The sequence below is a fragment of the Rutilus rutilus genome, assembly GCF_951802725.1.
Source record: "Rutilus rutilus genome assembly, chromosome: 19".
Classification (NCBI taxonomy): Eukaryota; Metazoa; Chordata; class Actinopteri; order Cypriniformes; family Leuciscidae; genus Rutilus; species Rutilus rutilus.
In genome coordinates this window covers 12,660,567-12,674,605 of record NC_140232.1, presented here as the reverse complement: position 1 = coordinate 12,674,605, position 14,039 = coordinate 12,660,567, and the positions used below count along the sequence as shown (strand labels likewise).

The window sequence follows — 14,039 nt, the reverse complement described above, 5'->3', positions numbered from 1 at the left end:
CTCTTTATACACACACACACACACACACACACACACACACACACACACACACACACACACACACACACACACACACACACACACACACACACACACGTCAGTCGTCAGCACTCTCATTCAGCGCTCAAGTGTTTCCGGAGGCTGAATCTGTATGACTCACACTGGATGCTGCATTGTGTGAAAACTAATGATTTTCTGTGACAGCCGTGATTACGACTCTCTTCCACTCCACTCATAACTCTACTTGTCTGTTTTTCTCAGCTTTACACTTTCTCGTATTGAAAGGACTTTATTCATTGTCATTTATTAATTTAGTGATTTGTCATAACAGATGTTTCAATAACATTTGAATCATGTCTAGTGGAGAACACAAATGAACTCTGCTGGCTAGTCAGACAGTAGTTCAGTTTTACTTTCTCTGCAACAGAAATGCATACGTTTTATGGTAGAAACATGTTTTTTTTGTGTGTGTGTCATCAAAATATATTTGCAAAGCAGTTTACAACAACTAAAGTCTTATTAATATCACATTAGGAAATAACAGTCATTTATTTATACATTTAGTCATTCTACAGTAACTGAATCTTTGAAGACTTTTTTGACCATAACATAAACATAATTCTTTTAATTCACGAGTTGAAAGAGCGATTGTCTAAATCTCACTAATAAAAGTCACGTAAGTCAAGTTAATTCCATATTTACAATTTTACAATATTTACAACTAATTTTTTTCCTCTCTTGAATACATCTGTGGAATATTCCTAGCATTATGCCCAAAAAAATGGAAATATGAGATACAAAATTACAATGGGCAATATTTTTATTACAGTAGGAAATATTTAAAATTGTTTTTGAAAAAAATAAAAAATAAATTGTTTTTATACTTGCCAAGGCTGCATTTATTTGATCAAAAATAGTAATATTGTGAAATAGTATTACTATTTCTAAGACGATTTGATTTGATTTGGTAATAGCTGTTATTTCATTTTATTTTTTAAGTTAATTTATTCAGCATAATTACACCAGTCTTCAGTCTCACATGATTCAAAAATAATTCTAATATGCTGATTTGCTTCTCAATAAACATTTCTTACAATCAATAATGAAAACAGTTGCGCTTACTTAATATTTTTTAACTGTTATAAATATTCTTCTGGATTCTATAATGATTAGAAAGTTTAAAACAACAGCATTTATTTGAAATATAAATCCTTTGTAACATTATAAATGTCTTTACTGTCACTTTGTTCAATATAACGTACCCTTACTGAATGAAAGTATTCATTTCTTTCCCGAAAAATCTTACTGACTCCAAACTTTTGGACGGTACTGTACATATATTTGATAAGTATTATCATTTATTTTATAATATCTGTGGTTATTATTTATGGAAGCTTGTTTCCGCCACAGAATAAAACATTTTAAGAGATAATTGCGACTTTTTATCTCACAATTGCGAGTTTACATCTCGCAATTCTGACTTTATTTCTCCGAATTTTGAGATATAAAGTCAGAATTGCGTGAAATAAAGTCGCAATTGCATGTTATAAAGTCAGAATTGCGAGATATAAAGTCAGAATTGCGTGAAATAAAGTCGCAATTGCGTGTTATAAAGTCAGAATTGCGAGATATAGTCAGAATTGCGTGAAATAAAGTCGCAATTGCGTGTTATAAAGTCAGAATTGCGAGATATAGTCAGAATTGCGTGAAATAAAGTCGCAATTGCGTCTTATAAAGTCAGAATTCTGACTTTTTTTCCTCGCAATTGCGACTTTATATCACGCAATTCTGAGCTTATATCACGCAATTCTGACTTTATAATACGCAATTGGGAGATATAAAGTCAGAATTGCATGATATAAAGTCGCAATTGCGTGTTATAAAGTCAGAATTGTGAGATAAACTATTCTGAGGTAAAAAAAAAAAAAAGTCCGTCTTTTTTCCCCCTTAGAATTAGACTTTATATCTCACAATTCTGAGAAAATGTCATTGCGCAATTCTGACTTTATATCTCGCAATTCTGACTTTATATCTCGCAATTCTGACTTTATAATACGCAATTGTGACTTTATATCTCGCAATTCTGACTTTGTATCTCGCAATTCTGACTTTATATCTCGCAATTCTGACTTTATAATACGCAATTGTGACTTTATATCACGCAATTCTGACTTTATATCTCGCAATTCTGACTTTATAACACGCAATTGCGACTTTATTTCACACAATTCTGACTTTGTATCTTGCAATTCTGAGAAATAAAGTCAGGATGTAAACTCGCAATTGTGAGATAAAAAGTCGCAATTATCATTTAATTTTTTTTATTTTGTGGCGGAAACAAGCTTCCATAATTATTCAAACATCTGATTGTAAGCTGTATTATAAGGCATTATGAATGCATTACATATAGGCTCTCTACGTAACATACTGCTGCCATCTTATCCAGAGTGACTTATTTTTATGTCGGGAACAGTCCCTCCAGAGGAATCAGGAGTAAGTGCTTTACTCACAAGCAGATTAGTGATGGGAACTCCGAGCACTTTTCTCTTCTTATATTTCCCATTATGGGATTTGAGCCTTTGGGTTTACCAGCCCAGACATTTAACCATTAAAATGCCTGCCAACCCTCAAAAAGTCAGGTCAAAATGATTAATTATTGAACTTGAGAAACCATAATCACATAAACATCATTTAGCAAACACATTTATCCACAATTAATCCACATGACCGCCCGTATCAACGTATAAGTCTTAAATGTACAGTGCACAAAGATGGTGGAAAATGGTCACGTAAGATTCAATTACAACTGCTTTTTATATGTTTATGTAACATTATAATGTGTAGAATATAGAACTTATCATAGACACTTAACATGCCAATCAGGCAACATTAAAAGTCAAATGGTACTTGGATTGTCATTAACATTATGGTCTTAGTCAATTAGTGTTTTGAGTAAAAGCAGAATCTGTAATGCACAACACCTCCTAGGCAGATCTTACACTGGCATCGGCCCAGAAACGTAATAGAAAGTCATGTTAATCCAAGACGCTAATGCTAGTTCTTACAGATATCCCCTCAGGGATAGCATGAATTTTTCCCTTTGAGCTAAAGCGAGTCAGCATTAAACATCAATGAAGATTTCTGTTTCTCAGCTCTCTGCTTACAGAGGTTCATCCCCGAGAAAATAGAGGCAGGACAGAAAGAGAGATGTGTGTGGGCATGTGAATATTTTTGCCTCCAACAGTGTGTGTGTTTCTAAGTAGGTCGGCACAGGACAAGTTTCTGTTCTTGGTAATGGCGTGCGCTAATGGAGACGGGCAGATTGACTTTAGGGACAAAGATGTGGATTTACAAGGTCATTTCCCTTTAGTGTCTGTACGTGACTTTTGGATTATTATTTCTCTATGTGTACACAGACATTACCCCTGCTAATTGATTTAAGAAACTTCCAGTTTAGACTCAACAGCTGGTTCGGTTTTAATAGAGAACATATTTAGCAAACTAACAACTGTAACAAATGTAGGTGCATGTGTTTAGATAGAGTACATACAGTGATAGTCAGAATATTGACTATTTATTGGATGAGTTGGACTAGATGTTTGAGGGAAAGCACATTCATGTAAAATACTGTTTAAAAGTTCCCATGATGCACCTCACCTGTGTTGCTGCAACTTTCTAATACGCTAGCATGTTTTACTAATTCGTTCCCTCGTTTTAATTATCCGTTCCCTTGTTTTACTAAAACATGGCCACGTTGTTCCCTTGTTTTAGTTAAATCAAAATGAGGGAACAGATGAGTTCAATATGGCCACGATTTACTAAAAAGTCATTGGAACGAATTCTTAATTAGTGGCCATGATTTAACTAAAACGAGTGAACAAATTAGTAAATAGTGGCCACAATTTATATTATTTTGTCTGCATGTCATGTGCGCGGCTCTGTATATTACACTGTAAAAATAAAATAAAATCGAAGTTGCAAATAAAACAAAGATTATTTGAGTACGTTTTAAAAGAAAATACACTATTTTTTGGAAAAATTGTTTAAAAAAATTATAAAAAAATTAAAATGGTGTTTCCTTGTTTTGTTTTCTTTTGCTTTGCTTCTGATTTGTTTTTCATTTTTGTTTTCAAATGTTTAACATTGAATATTGAAAGTATTACATTTTTTCAGCATTTTTGTCCTTGCCAAATTTCATAAGAACTAAAGTTATCCATATTTTCTAACGTACAACATAATGTTTTATTTAAAGCATGTAAAAAGTTGTCTTCAAGATTTCACTTAAAGCATGTAAAAGATTTAGAGCTTTGAAAACAGTATGGATTTATAATAACCGCCACTGTCTAGAATGTAAAGCACCATAAATTATAAAAACAATTATTAGTATTTGCCAAATTTATAATAATTTATTCAAATGTATCTCATGTGAATTGGTTTAATACCTTACTTCAAGTAAACCACTTGAAAAAAAAAAAAAAAAATCTGCAAAAGGTCTCATTTCTGTATTTAGCTCCAGATCAGAAGTCTGTAATCTTTTATCTGTCTGTAATCCCTAACATCATATCAGCACCACGATGACTGTGATATTAACGACTGTAAGGATTTACGTTAAATCTACATTGATAATCTGACTGCGAGCTGCGTCAGGTTTCTGTAGGTGACATTCTGAGAGGATCTGCAGCAGCGACAGAATCTCTAATTCAGACGTATATTAATGATGGATGCCTTTAAAAGCCACCCTGGAAAGAGTTTGACATTGAATGAGAGAGAGTAACTTTTTTCTTGCCACACTGATGAATAATTTCCCTCTATCTTTCTCTCGCAATCTTTCTCTCTGTCCCATTTGAATCCCTCCCACTTTACTCTTTCCACCCTCCATCCATCATCTCTCCCATTCCTCTACAGAGAGAGAAATCTCCATAGAGGTTTCTTTATCTGCTTCCCCTTAGATAATCCATCTTTATTCTTATCTGTGTGTTTTTCTGCAAGTCTTTGCTAACTGTCATCGTACACATAGGGGATAATTATCATGCAATATGATTTTAGTTCATTTTAATTTATTTCTTTATTTAATAATGGCAAAACTGATTAAAGAGCTGCACAGGCAAGTAAATTACAATAATAGCAATACATAAACAGGTATTACACAAAACAAGACAGAAAAATTAAATTACACATATCAATAAATTATACAAACAATCACTACACTCTCAATAGTGCCAGGACTGGTAACCCTAACTCATAAGCCATTGTAAAGAGATACGCCTTAAGCAAATATTTAAAAACCACTCAGAAGAGGAAGATTGAAGCATGATCCCCCTTAAGTTTAAGTTTTAAGCACATCTCTCCAGACAGCAACAGAGTATTAGATGACCTTAAGTACCTATTGGTCTGATAGTAAGAGAGATAAATAGTGTGGTGTCAAACCATTCAAAGACTTTGGAGCCAAAAACGGGTGTGCTACTTTCCCTCTTTCTAGTGCCAATTATAAGTCTGGCTGCAGCATTTTGGACCAACTGGAGATGGGATAGACAAGATTGAGAGACCCCTAAATACAATTCTGTATTGTGACTCAGTGTTTGGCATGGTAATGGTTTTTAATGGTTTTAAAATGTTGATATATTTGCTCTTAATGGAATAGATCTGCTACGCTGCTGCTGTTATTGCTGCTGTAGAGCAAGAACTGGACTTGCTACTGCCAATACATACACGACACACTGCTGTGAGCAAGTAAGACATGCTGCTGCTGAATAATATAGCGCACATGAATTTCCCGAATCTATACAGGTGGAGCTAGGGAAGGTGGAGGGTGTCTGAAAGCATGCTGCACTGCTAAGGCAAATGCTAACCAAGTATTTGAAGGTTGAGCACGCAAGCTCATTGGCTACTGATACATCAGGAACCAATCAGCTGTTCCCTGTAGAGAATGATGTGATTGCAAGCAGGTTGAGTTGAGGACCTATTAGCCTGCGCCATCTAAAGTTTCGTGACAGAACTTTGTGTTGAGTTGCAATAGTCCAATCTCAATGAAATAAATGCTTGAATAATAGTTTCTAAGTCATTGAGTGGGAGGAAAGGTTTAATTTTGGCAATCATCCTAAGCTGAAGAAAAATGCTGATTTGACAGCTGAATTGATCTGTTATCAAATTTGAGTATGGGGTCAAAAATGACCCGATAAAAATCAAGGATTTTGGAGTCGTTCAGTTGAAGAAAATGTTCCGCCATCCAGCTTTTAACACACAATTTTTATTTTTTTTTAAATCTGAAGATCTTCAGTTCCTGCTTGTTCTTTTCTCTTTCTTCCGTCTGTCTCATTCATACTCTGCTTTGCCCAACGAAATTATAGTCTATCAGATGTATAATTGAAGACTTCAGATGCAAAAACCTCTAAGTCTGTCTGACATTTATCTTTTAAATGAGCATTTTTATGCTACTCTTATCAGTACATTTCAATAACTGACAAATAACCTTTTCATTGCCATGAAAGTGCATTTACTGATCCTGACATAGGAGCCTGATAAAAATGCTTATTTAAAAGAAAAATGTCAGACAGACTTCAATTATTGATTCTCTCTGATAAGTGCCAGTAAGAAACTATTAAGCAGTGCCCTAGCAACCATATAGAACTCCTTCTTACAACACAATAGCAACACATAACAATGCTCCACCCTAAACACCCTGATATTGTGTTGTCAGGGTTCGCAGAGTCAAGCATCTCTCTTGATGTTAAATGAATATTCTCTGTTTCTTCTGCAGCAGCGTCTCTGCTGCCTCACAGGTTTGTGACGGTACGCAGAGGCAGTCCGGCGGCTCGCAGCGGTCAGATCAGGCCTGGGGATCGTCTGGAGGCGGTGGATGGGAGATCAGTGGTGAATTTACCTCACAGAGAGCTGGCTCAGATCCTGAGGAGAGCTGGAAACACACTCCGCTTGACCATCGTACCCCGCGCCAGCGCTCGTAAGTGGATTACTTCATATAACGTTAAATGGTGTAATTTTTTCAATACGCTCTATGCACGAACGTTGCTGACGTATTTCCGGTAGAATCTCAGCCAGCGTCTTTACTTCCGCATAGTGTGTTCTATAGCGAAGTGTACTAGCGGCAAAACTTTCATAAAATTCATTTTCTCAGAAACGGACACAACGATTTTCCAACGACAAACCGATTGGCTAGTTGGATTTCGCATGATATGAGAGAATACTCACCCTCAAAGTTGTCGATGTAGCTCGAAATATATAATTTAAAGATCTTCTCTTTCTTACTCTTGGGTGTGACAGCTAACTACCTCACAATATTGTTAACATCATTCATATTCACCGCTGGAAGTTCTTGTAAACAGCGAGTGTAATTTGCCATTATCTCCACTGAATGCAAAAACGGCTTCCGACGCAGCACCGGATGTAACTGGGCGGGCTGAGACAAAACGCGGAAGCGATTGTGCATAGAGCCTATTAGCTGTTGATAATATTAAAACAAAAACTTATCCTAATGCCTATCTTCCCTCAGATGGTGGAGGACAAATAGGCTACAAGTATAATATAAAAGTATAATATATAATAGCCTAAATGCCATATCAATTTCAATACTGTTTAAATGTATCCGAGGATGCAGCTCATGAAGTTGGTTGCTGGTTGAATGTCCAGAGATTGAATCTAGACAGAGGACATCTACATTGAGAAAGCTCAAATATGAGACACATAAATATTTATTGTTTGTTTGTTTGTTTGTTTGTGTGTTCAATACTAATCTTTTTTACTTTTTACTATAGATATATAGATATTATATAAATAAACAGTGTAACAAAATTGTATCCTAATACCTTTCTCCCGTCAGATTCCTCAGAGAGAGCAGATAATGACTCTGATTATAAGAACAGGAAAACTCACAGGTCAAAACCAAAGGTGGGCAATACCTTTACCTCACAATACCTGTACATAAGCTGTGTGGCAAAAAGTGACGAATAATAACTCCCTCCTTTTTCATTTTTTTCCCTCTTTGAGCAGGACGCCACACGGTACTACAGTGTGGAATTAGAGAGGGGGCCAACTGGATTCGGCTTTAGTCTGAGAGGAGGAAGTGAATATAACATGGGACTCTATGTGCTGGGACTGATGGAGGGAGGACCGGCCTCACGCAGCCACAAAATACAGGTGCAGATGTGTGGCTTTGATCTATAGATACAATAGAACACATTTGTTTGTAATTTGTTCGTAATAGTAACAATTTACTAATTACTTTTGGGTATAAAATTATATATATATATATATTATATATATATATATATACGCCTTTAGAAAAATGTAAAGAGACTAAATAATAAGAAAGGGTTTATTCTAACTTTTTATTTTTGGGTTAAGGTAGTCTGTAGTAATTATAGTTACCTTAAGAACAATAGAAGTCAAAAGGACGTCCTTATTTAGATGGATATAAGCAGGTGTGTAGCAGGTGTGCATATAATGTGCGTGCGTGCGTGTGTGTGTGTGTGTGTGTGTGTGTGTGTGTTAGAGGCTGCAAAATGTTACTTTTTGGGGACAGCAAGTGTAATAAAGTATAGGCCTACATTTTCAGCCATTTTATAATACACTACCATTTAAAAGTTTGGGGTCTGTAAGATCAGTCTCTTATGCTCACCAAGGCTGCATTTATTTGATCAAAAATACAGTAAAAACATTTATTGTAATTTATTCCTGTGATGACAAAGCTGAATTTTCAACATCATTACTCCAGTCTTCAGGGACACGTGATCCTTTTGAACATGTGACACTGACAATCATAATTTGCTGATTTTGTGCTCAATTTTCTTTCTTTTTTTTATTATCAATGTTGAAAACAAATTAGAAAATATTTTCATTATTATTGCCCAAATGTATTTCATTGCACTTATATACTTTAATCTAAGGCATATAGTGCTTGTATAAATGTTGATGTTTATTCACTGTAAAAAAAAAAAAATCATGTCAAAAACACAATTGTAGCTCATTTCGATTGTAATTGTGTTTGCTGTAGGTGAGCGATCAGCTGGTGGAGATCAATGGAGACAGTACAACAGGAATGACTCACAGTCAGGCTGTGGAGCAGATCCGGACCGGAGGAACCAGGATACACCTCGTGTTCAAAAGAGGAAATGGATACGTCCCTGACTACGGTAAGACAACATGTCAGAAGTCAGCTGAACATAACCCGAATGTTAACATCTAAAACATGATGGTCATATTCACATTGCTATTAAGTCATGAAGTCACCAGATATCAAATAACATGATCATGTATAAAGCAATAAGCCATGAGAGGCTGTATGTAACAGTGATTTAACTGTGGTAAAGGGCCGGTGTTAGCGTAAAATCCCCTTATCCATGGTAAAATCACTATCTCAAAGCCTTCTGTGGCTTCTTTGTTGCTTTTTCAAACAGCTAAAGCAAAATTATCAAGTAGACCAATGATCAATAAATAATAAAACAAATTACTGATAATAATTCAAAATAAAAAATATTTGTGTAGATGTAGACTTGCATATAGAATGTGTAGACTTGAATTGGGCTTTACACACTGTGCTTAACCCTGGGTTATCGTTGTTTTAAATCCTGCTTTTAACCCCGGGTAAAGTAATATTTCACACTTGTAATTAATCATTTAGAAGCAGGGTTAGCACCGCTTTTTTTTTGCCAAACTTGCACAGTGTGAAACAGTGTGGTGTCAGCCAATTGTAGGGCTCATATTCACATGCTTTGGACGGTCATTGAATCACCACATGTTGCATATAAACAGGGTATCAAGATAACCCAGGGTTACGTTTAGAATGACCCAACTGTTTCAAAAGTTAAAAGCTCATCAGTCAATAGTCTTTATACAACAGTCTTTGTCTTCTTATGGAAATCTCTGTATCTATTAGTTTACTAACCGCTGTTCTCTGCTTTTTTATTTGGACTTTTCCCTGTTTCTATTCTCCTTGGTTTAATTTTTTTTAAATTCATTACTATCCCTTTTCATTATTTGTGTATTTTTAACAAATTATTTACACTCGCTTCTACTAATTTGCTTTTAATTTTGATTCATCTCGTCTGATTTGCCCTTCATCCTTATTTTTATCTCATTGCTTTCTCTATATTTACATCTTTGATCTTTCATTTCCTTTATTTCCTATGAACCATTTTTTTTATTATTATTTCACTCTCCTCCTCCCTTAACTCCTTGTTTTCATCCTTTCGGCTTTCCCTCTTTCTTTTCCTCCTCCTTTAGTGGAGCTCTCCAGTCTCTCTCTCTGTATGACCAACTCCAAGCTGGGCGAACCGTGTTTCTATGTGATTGGAAGGACAGAAAATACGCGGTTGGTAGCTGTTCCTGTTAGTCCTCCATTTTACTGTTTCTCTACATCTGTCTCATATTTCTCTGTCGTCTAAACGTCTTTGACCGTGTTTCCCGGTCTCCCTGTCATATGTTAATAATACACCAAGAGTCACTGTGATGTCAACCTGTTTGTGATTCAGTATGACAGACGAGGCAATGATTTAAAAACATCTGTAATGTTTGTTGGTAATTCCAGATGAAGCTAATTAACTTGCATTATATTATTCTAAGGTTGTCAAGAGATAAAAAAAAATTCCAATTGATTGCATGATTTTTTTTTTAGTATCATATGGCTGTCAATCATTTAAAATTCAATAATCAAATTAATTATATGCTTATAAACTAACCAAATGAACATGATTAAGATACATTACATTATTTTGACAGCCAATTAAAGCATGCAAAATATGCATAGCATTTAGTGGGTACTTCAAGCTTCAGTTGCTCCAATGGGAGGAAAATTCCTCATTACAGAATTTTTGGGTCAGGGAGCATCATTAAAATGTTGTTCATTCATTCCCAGTGCATTCAGCTCCTTGTTTAATGAGAGAAAACAAAACATGTTACAGAGATGTCTTTTGACTCTGCAGAAGCCCTTAGTTGGCCCTCTCGTAACCATTTAAACCATCAATGGTGTGTTGCGCTTTTATTTCATCCCTTTAATGATATTTCAGTTCTGCCACACAAAGACTGCAAATGGCTATTGTTAAATCATCTAATTTGGAACAGTCATTAAAATGCATTTAGCTCTTATACATTCTATTAGCCAATTATATTAGACATTTTGGTTATGAAATCTTCCTGCTTAGATTCTGATTATTCCGAGTGTTGAGAAAGTGATTTAAACTGCAGGAAACCAAATGAATATCACCCCCCATTTAAGAAATAAAAACATTGTTCTTTATTGTTCTTATTTGTTCGTATTGTTCGTGATAATTCCGTCAACCTTTAACATCCATGGACTCTTTCCATTGTAGAAAAGTTGTTCCTCATACTAAAGGTGTGGTGAAAGGTTGAAACGTGTGTCCTTTGGAATCTGTATTTTTAAGAATGATGTTACCTTTGGCAATTATTTTGTTATTTGATTTTATTGTAATTCTAAACATGATTTAGGTTTTGTTGTATTATTTAATAGTGAAGTTATGTCATGCAATAACAGAGTTATTGCATATAATTAATTGGATCGTTATTAGCATATCAAACAGACTCTTTTGCATTTCAAAAGCTTCTTAGCTTTTAGTTTTAATGAGTCAGCCGCAGCTTTAAAAGTGAAGCACACGGCACATTCAGAATGACCTCAATGTCCTCGCTGAAGAGGGTGACAAAAGACCCGAGCGAAACACTTGAAGTGTTCCGGAACATTCGTTGTGATTGGTTTTCATAACTGTCTAAACCGTAATTCACTTACCATTTTACTTGAACAAGAGTTACTGAAATATTTCTCCACACAAATATCTTGCCTGCAACAGAAGCACTGAACACTTTTTAACAATGTTTGTTGTAATAATGTTACATAATCAGGTGAGTAAATTCTTACAGTGTTCATTTTTCCTCTTTTCTCTCCACCATTACGTCTCACTCTCAGACCCTGATGCCGTCACAGCCGTCTCCTCCTCACCCCAGGCCCTGCAGTCGGGTTTGGCTTCAGTAACCCGTCGCCGTGCTCGACAGGATGCCAAATCCAGCGTTCAAAAACCAGGGAAGACAAACCGAGGGCGGAGGGTACGAAGGGAAGGTGACGGAGGAGACCGCGAAAGCCCTGACGGTCTCGAGGGCGGGGGGCGAAGGTCGAGAGACAAAAGGTCACAGAGCTTGCCTAGAAACACACTTAGAGGGCATAGTGAAGAACACTTGGAGGGAAGTGTTGAAAGAAATGGGAGAAAAAAGGAAAAAGGTAACGAGAGAAGGGAAGACAGGTCAGGACGGAGCAAGAGCGAAGAGAGGGTGAGACGGGTGGAGAGAACGAGTAAAGGGGACGAGAGCAAGAACAAACAAACCATCAATAAACAGAGACTTCCTGAGCCTAAACTGCAGTGGGAGGAAGATGAGGAGGACGATGAGTGTGAGAGAGAGAGAGAAAGGCTGAAAGACAAAGAATGGGAGGAGGAGGAGGAGGAGGAGAGGAAATCAAAGAGCGACAGGGAATGGGAAAGAGAAATAATGGTGAATAAGGAAGGGCTTGAGTGGGAGCTGAACAAAAAAACTGAACGAGGGATTCCAGGCGAGCAAGAAATTAGTTTTCATAAGCGCCTGCGTTATTTGGGCGTCCGTGTGCTACCTTCAGACATTCAGCCCCGCACACTTCGACCCTTATCTGGCCTCTCACCGGAAGGGCCAGCAGGGGACGCTGAGTTCAATCGGGCCCCGTTCTCTTTCCTCACGTCTGGGCCGTCCGACGACACAGAGTCCGAGTCAGGAGCCAGTGTGTCTGAGTGTAGCATGTCTGCGGCCAGTATCTCTGGTCTCTCTGTGTATCTGAATAACTCAAAAACCGCACAAAGGGCCCCGGGCCCCCCACTTCCAGGCCCCTGGCTAAAACCCAGCTCAAAGAGAATCATTAGAGAGGCTGAGAGGATTCGAATGGTAGGGAAAGGTAGAGGAACTGAAACATGATTTATGATCTCTTTTACTGTTGCTCGTACTTGTGTTTAAAGTCGCGATGAAACGGAAGTGATCTTTTTCTTCGGTATTGTGACGTACATCTGAGTGAAACAGATTATGGAAAAACAAAAAAACAAATGAAGGCCGGAGACTTGGTTCTCTGATTTTTGATTGGATGGAGGTAGATCTGAATGCAAGCTTGCAGTCGATTTTAAGAAAGCAGAGAGGTTTAAGTAAACTAAGTGATTGAGGAAAGCCATACGTTACATGAGAGAAGTCTATCGTTTCACCGAAAGAGCGGAAATAAAATTAAATTAAAAAAAACTTTTTTAAACGATAAACATGCATGGATGAATGGTTTGCGATAAATTTAGTAGAGCTGTTCTGTTCCTTTTCTAAGTAATAAAAAATCTCTTTCGATCTGGCCATTAAGCAGTTTACATACATTTACATTTATTCATTTAGCAGGTGCTTTTATCCAAGGTGACTTAAAAATAAGGAAAATAACAAGTAATTTGTGCCATGCAGCAATATTCAACGTACACAATAGCAAGTTGCCAAGTTTAAAAGATAAGGACGTTTTTGAGCATCTTAGTAACCACCTAGCAACCATATACAACAACCTAGCATCATGGTGACGAGTTTTGCCCAGGCAAATACCACTTACAGGAAAATATGAATATATATTTTTTTTTTTCTCTGCTCGTTTAAGTAATTTTTGAACACTCCCACTCCGGTTCGCTCTCTCAAGCCTTTCTCTCTTCCTCTCTTCCTCTCTTCCACTTTGTCCTCCATAAAGAAGGTCTGCCGTGATCAACACAACATCTTTTACTTTTCTGCCAGACTGTTACAGTATGTTGACTTCGTATGCAACAAGATGATCATGCTTATGGCCAAATATTCTTCTTATCTTTAATGGTAGCTTGAGTCCAGTTCTTACCTTTTGCACAGCTGTTTTTCCTCTTCTGTACCACTGTGTGAACTCTCTTTAATCTTTAACAATGCTCCATATAAACCATGGAAAGATGAGACTGTATGCTCACATTTCATTAGCTACAGAGCAAATATTGAATGATGATTGTACACTACCTTTC

At 36.6% G+C, this 14,039-nt stretch overlaps 1 protein-coding gene across 3 annotated transcripts in view; it reads left to right on the top strand.

Moving 5' to 3' along the window:
- magixb (MAGI family member, X-linked b) overlaps nucleotides 1-13,435 on the top strand; it is a 91,319-nt gene extending 77,884 nt beyond the window's left edge. The window contains exons 14-19 of one of the 3 annotated variants that reach the window (XM_084389156.1): nucleotides 6,758-6,958; nucleotides 7,835-7,902; nucleotides 8,005-8,151; nucleotides 9,008-9,146; nucleotides 10,237-10,324; nucleotides 11,930-13,066. In XM_084389156.1, the coding sequence (XP_084245282.1) occupies nucleotides 6,758-6,958; nucleotides 7,835-7,902; nucleotides 8,005-8,151; nucleotides 9,008-9,146; nucleotides 10,237-10,324; nucleotides 11,930-11,936 (650 nt within the window). In that variant the 3' untranslated portion in view covers nucleotides 11,937-13,066. Of the gene's footprint in view, nucleotides 1-6,757; nucleotides 6,959-7,834; nucleotides 7,903-8,004; nucleotides 8,152-9,007; nucleotides 9,147-10,236; nucleotides 10,341-11,929 lie in introns of all 3 variants that reach the window. The other 2 variants (XM_084389155.1, XM_084389154.1) reach the window with 2 other exon arrangements.
- Nucleotides 13,436-14,039: the final 604 nt, after the last annotated feature.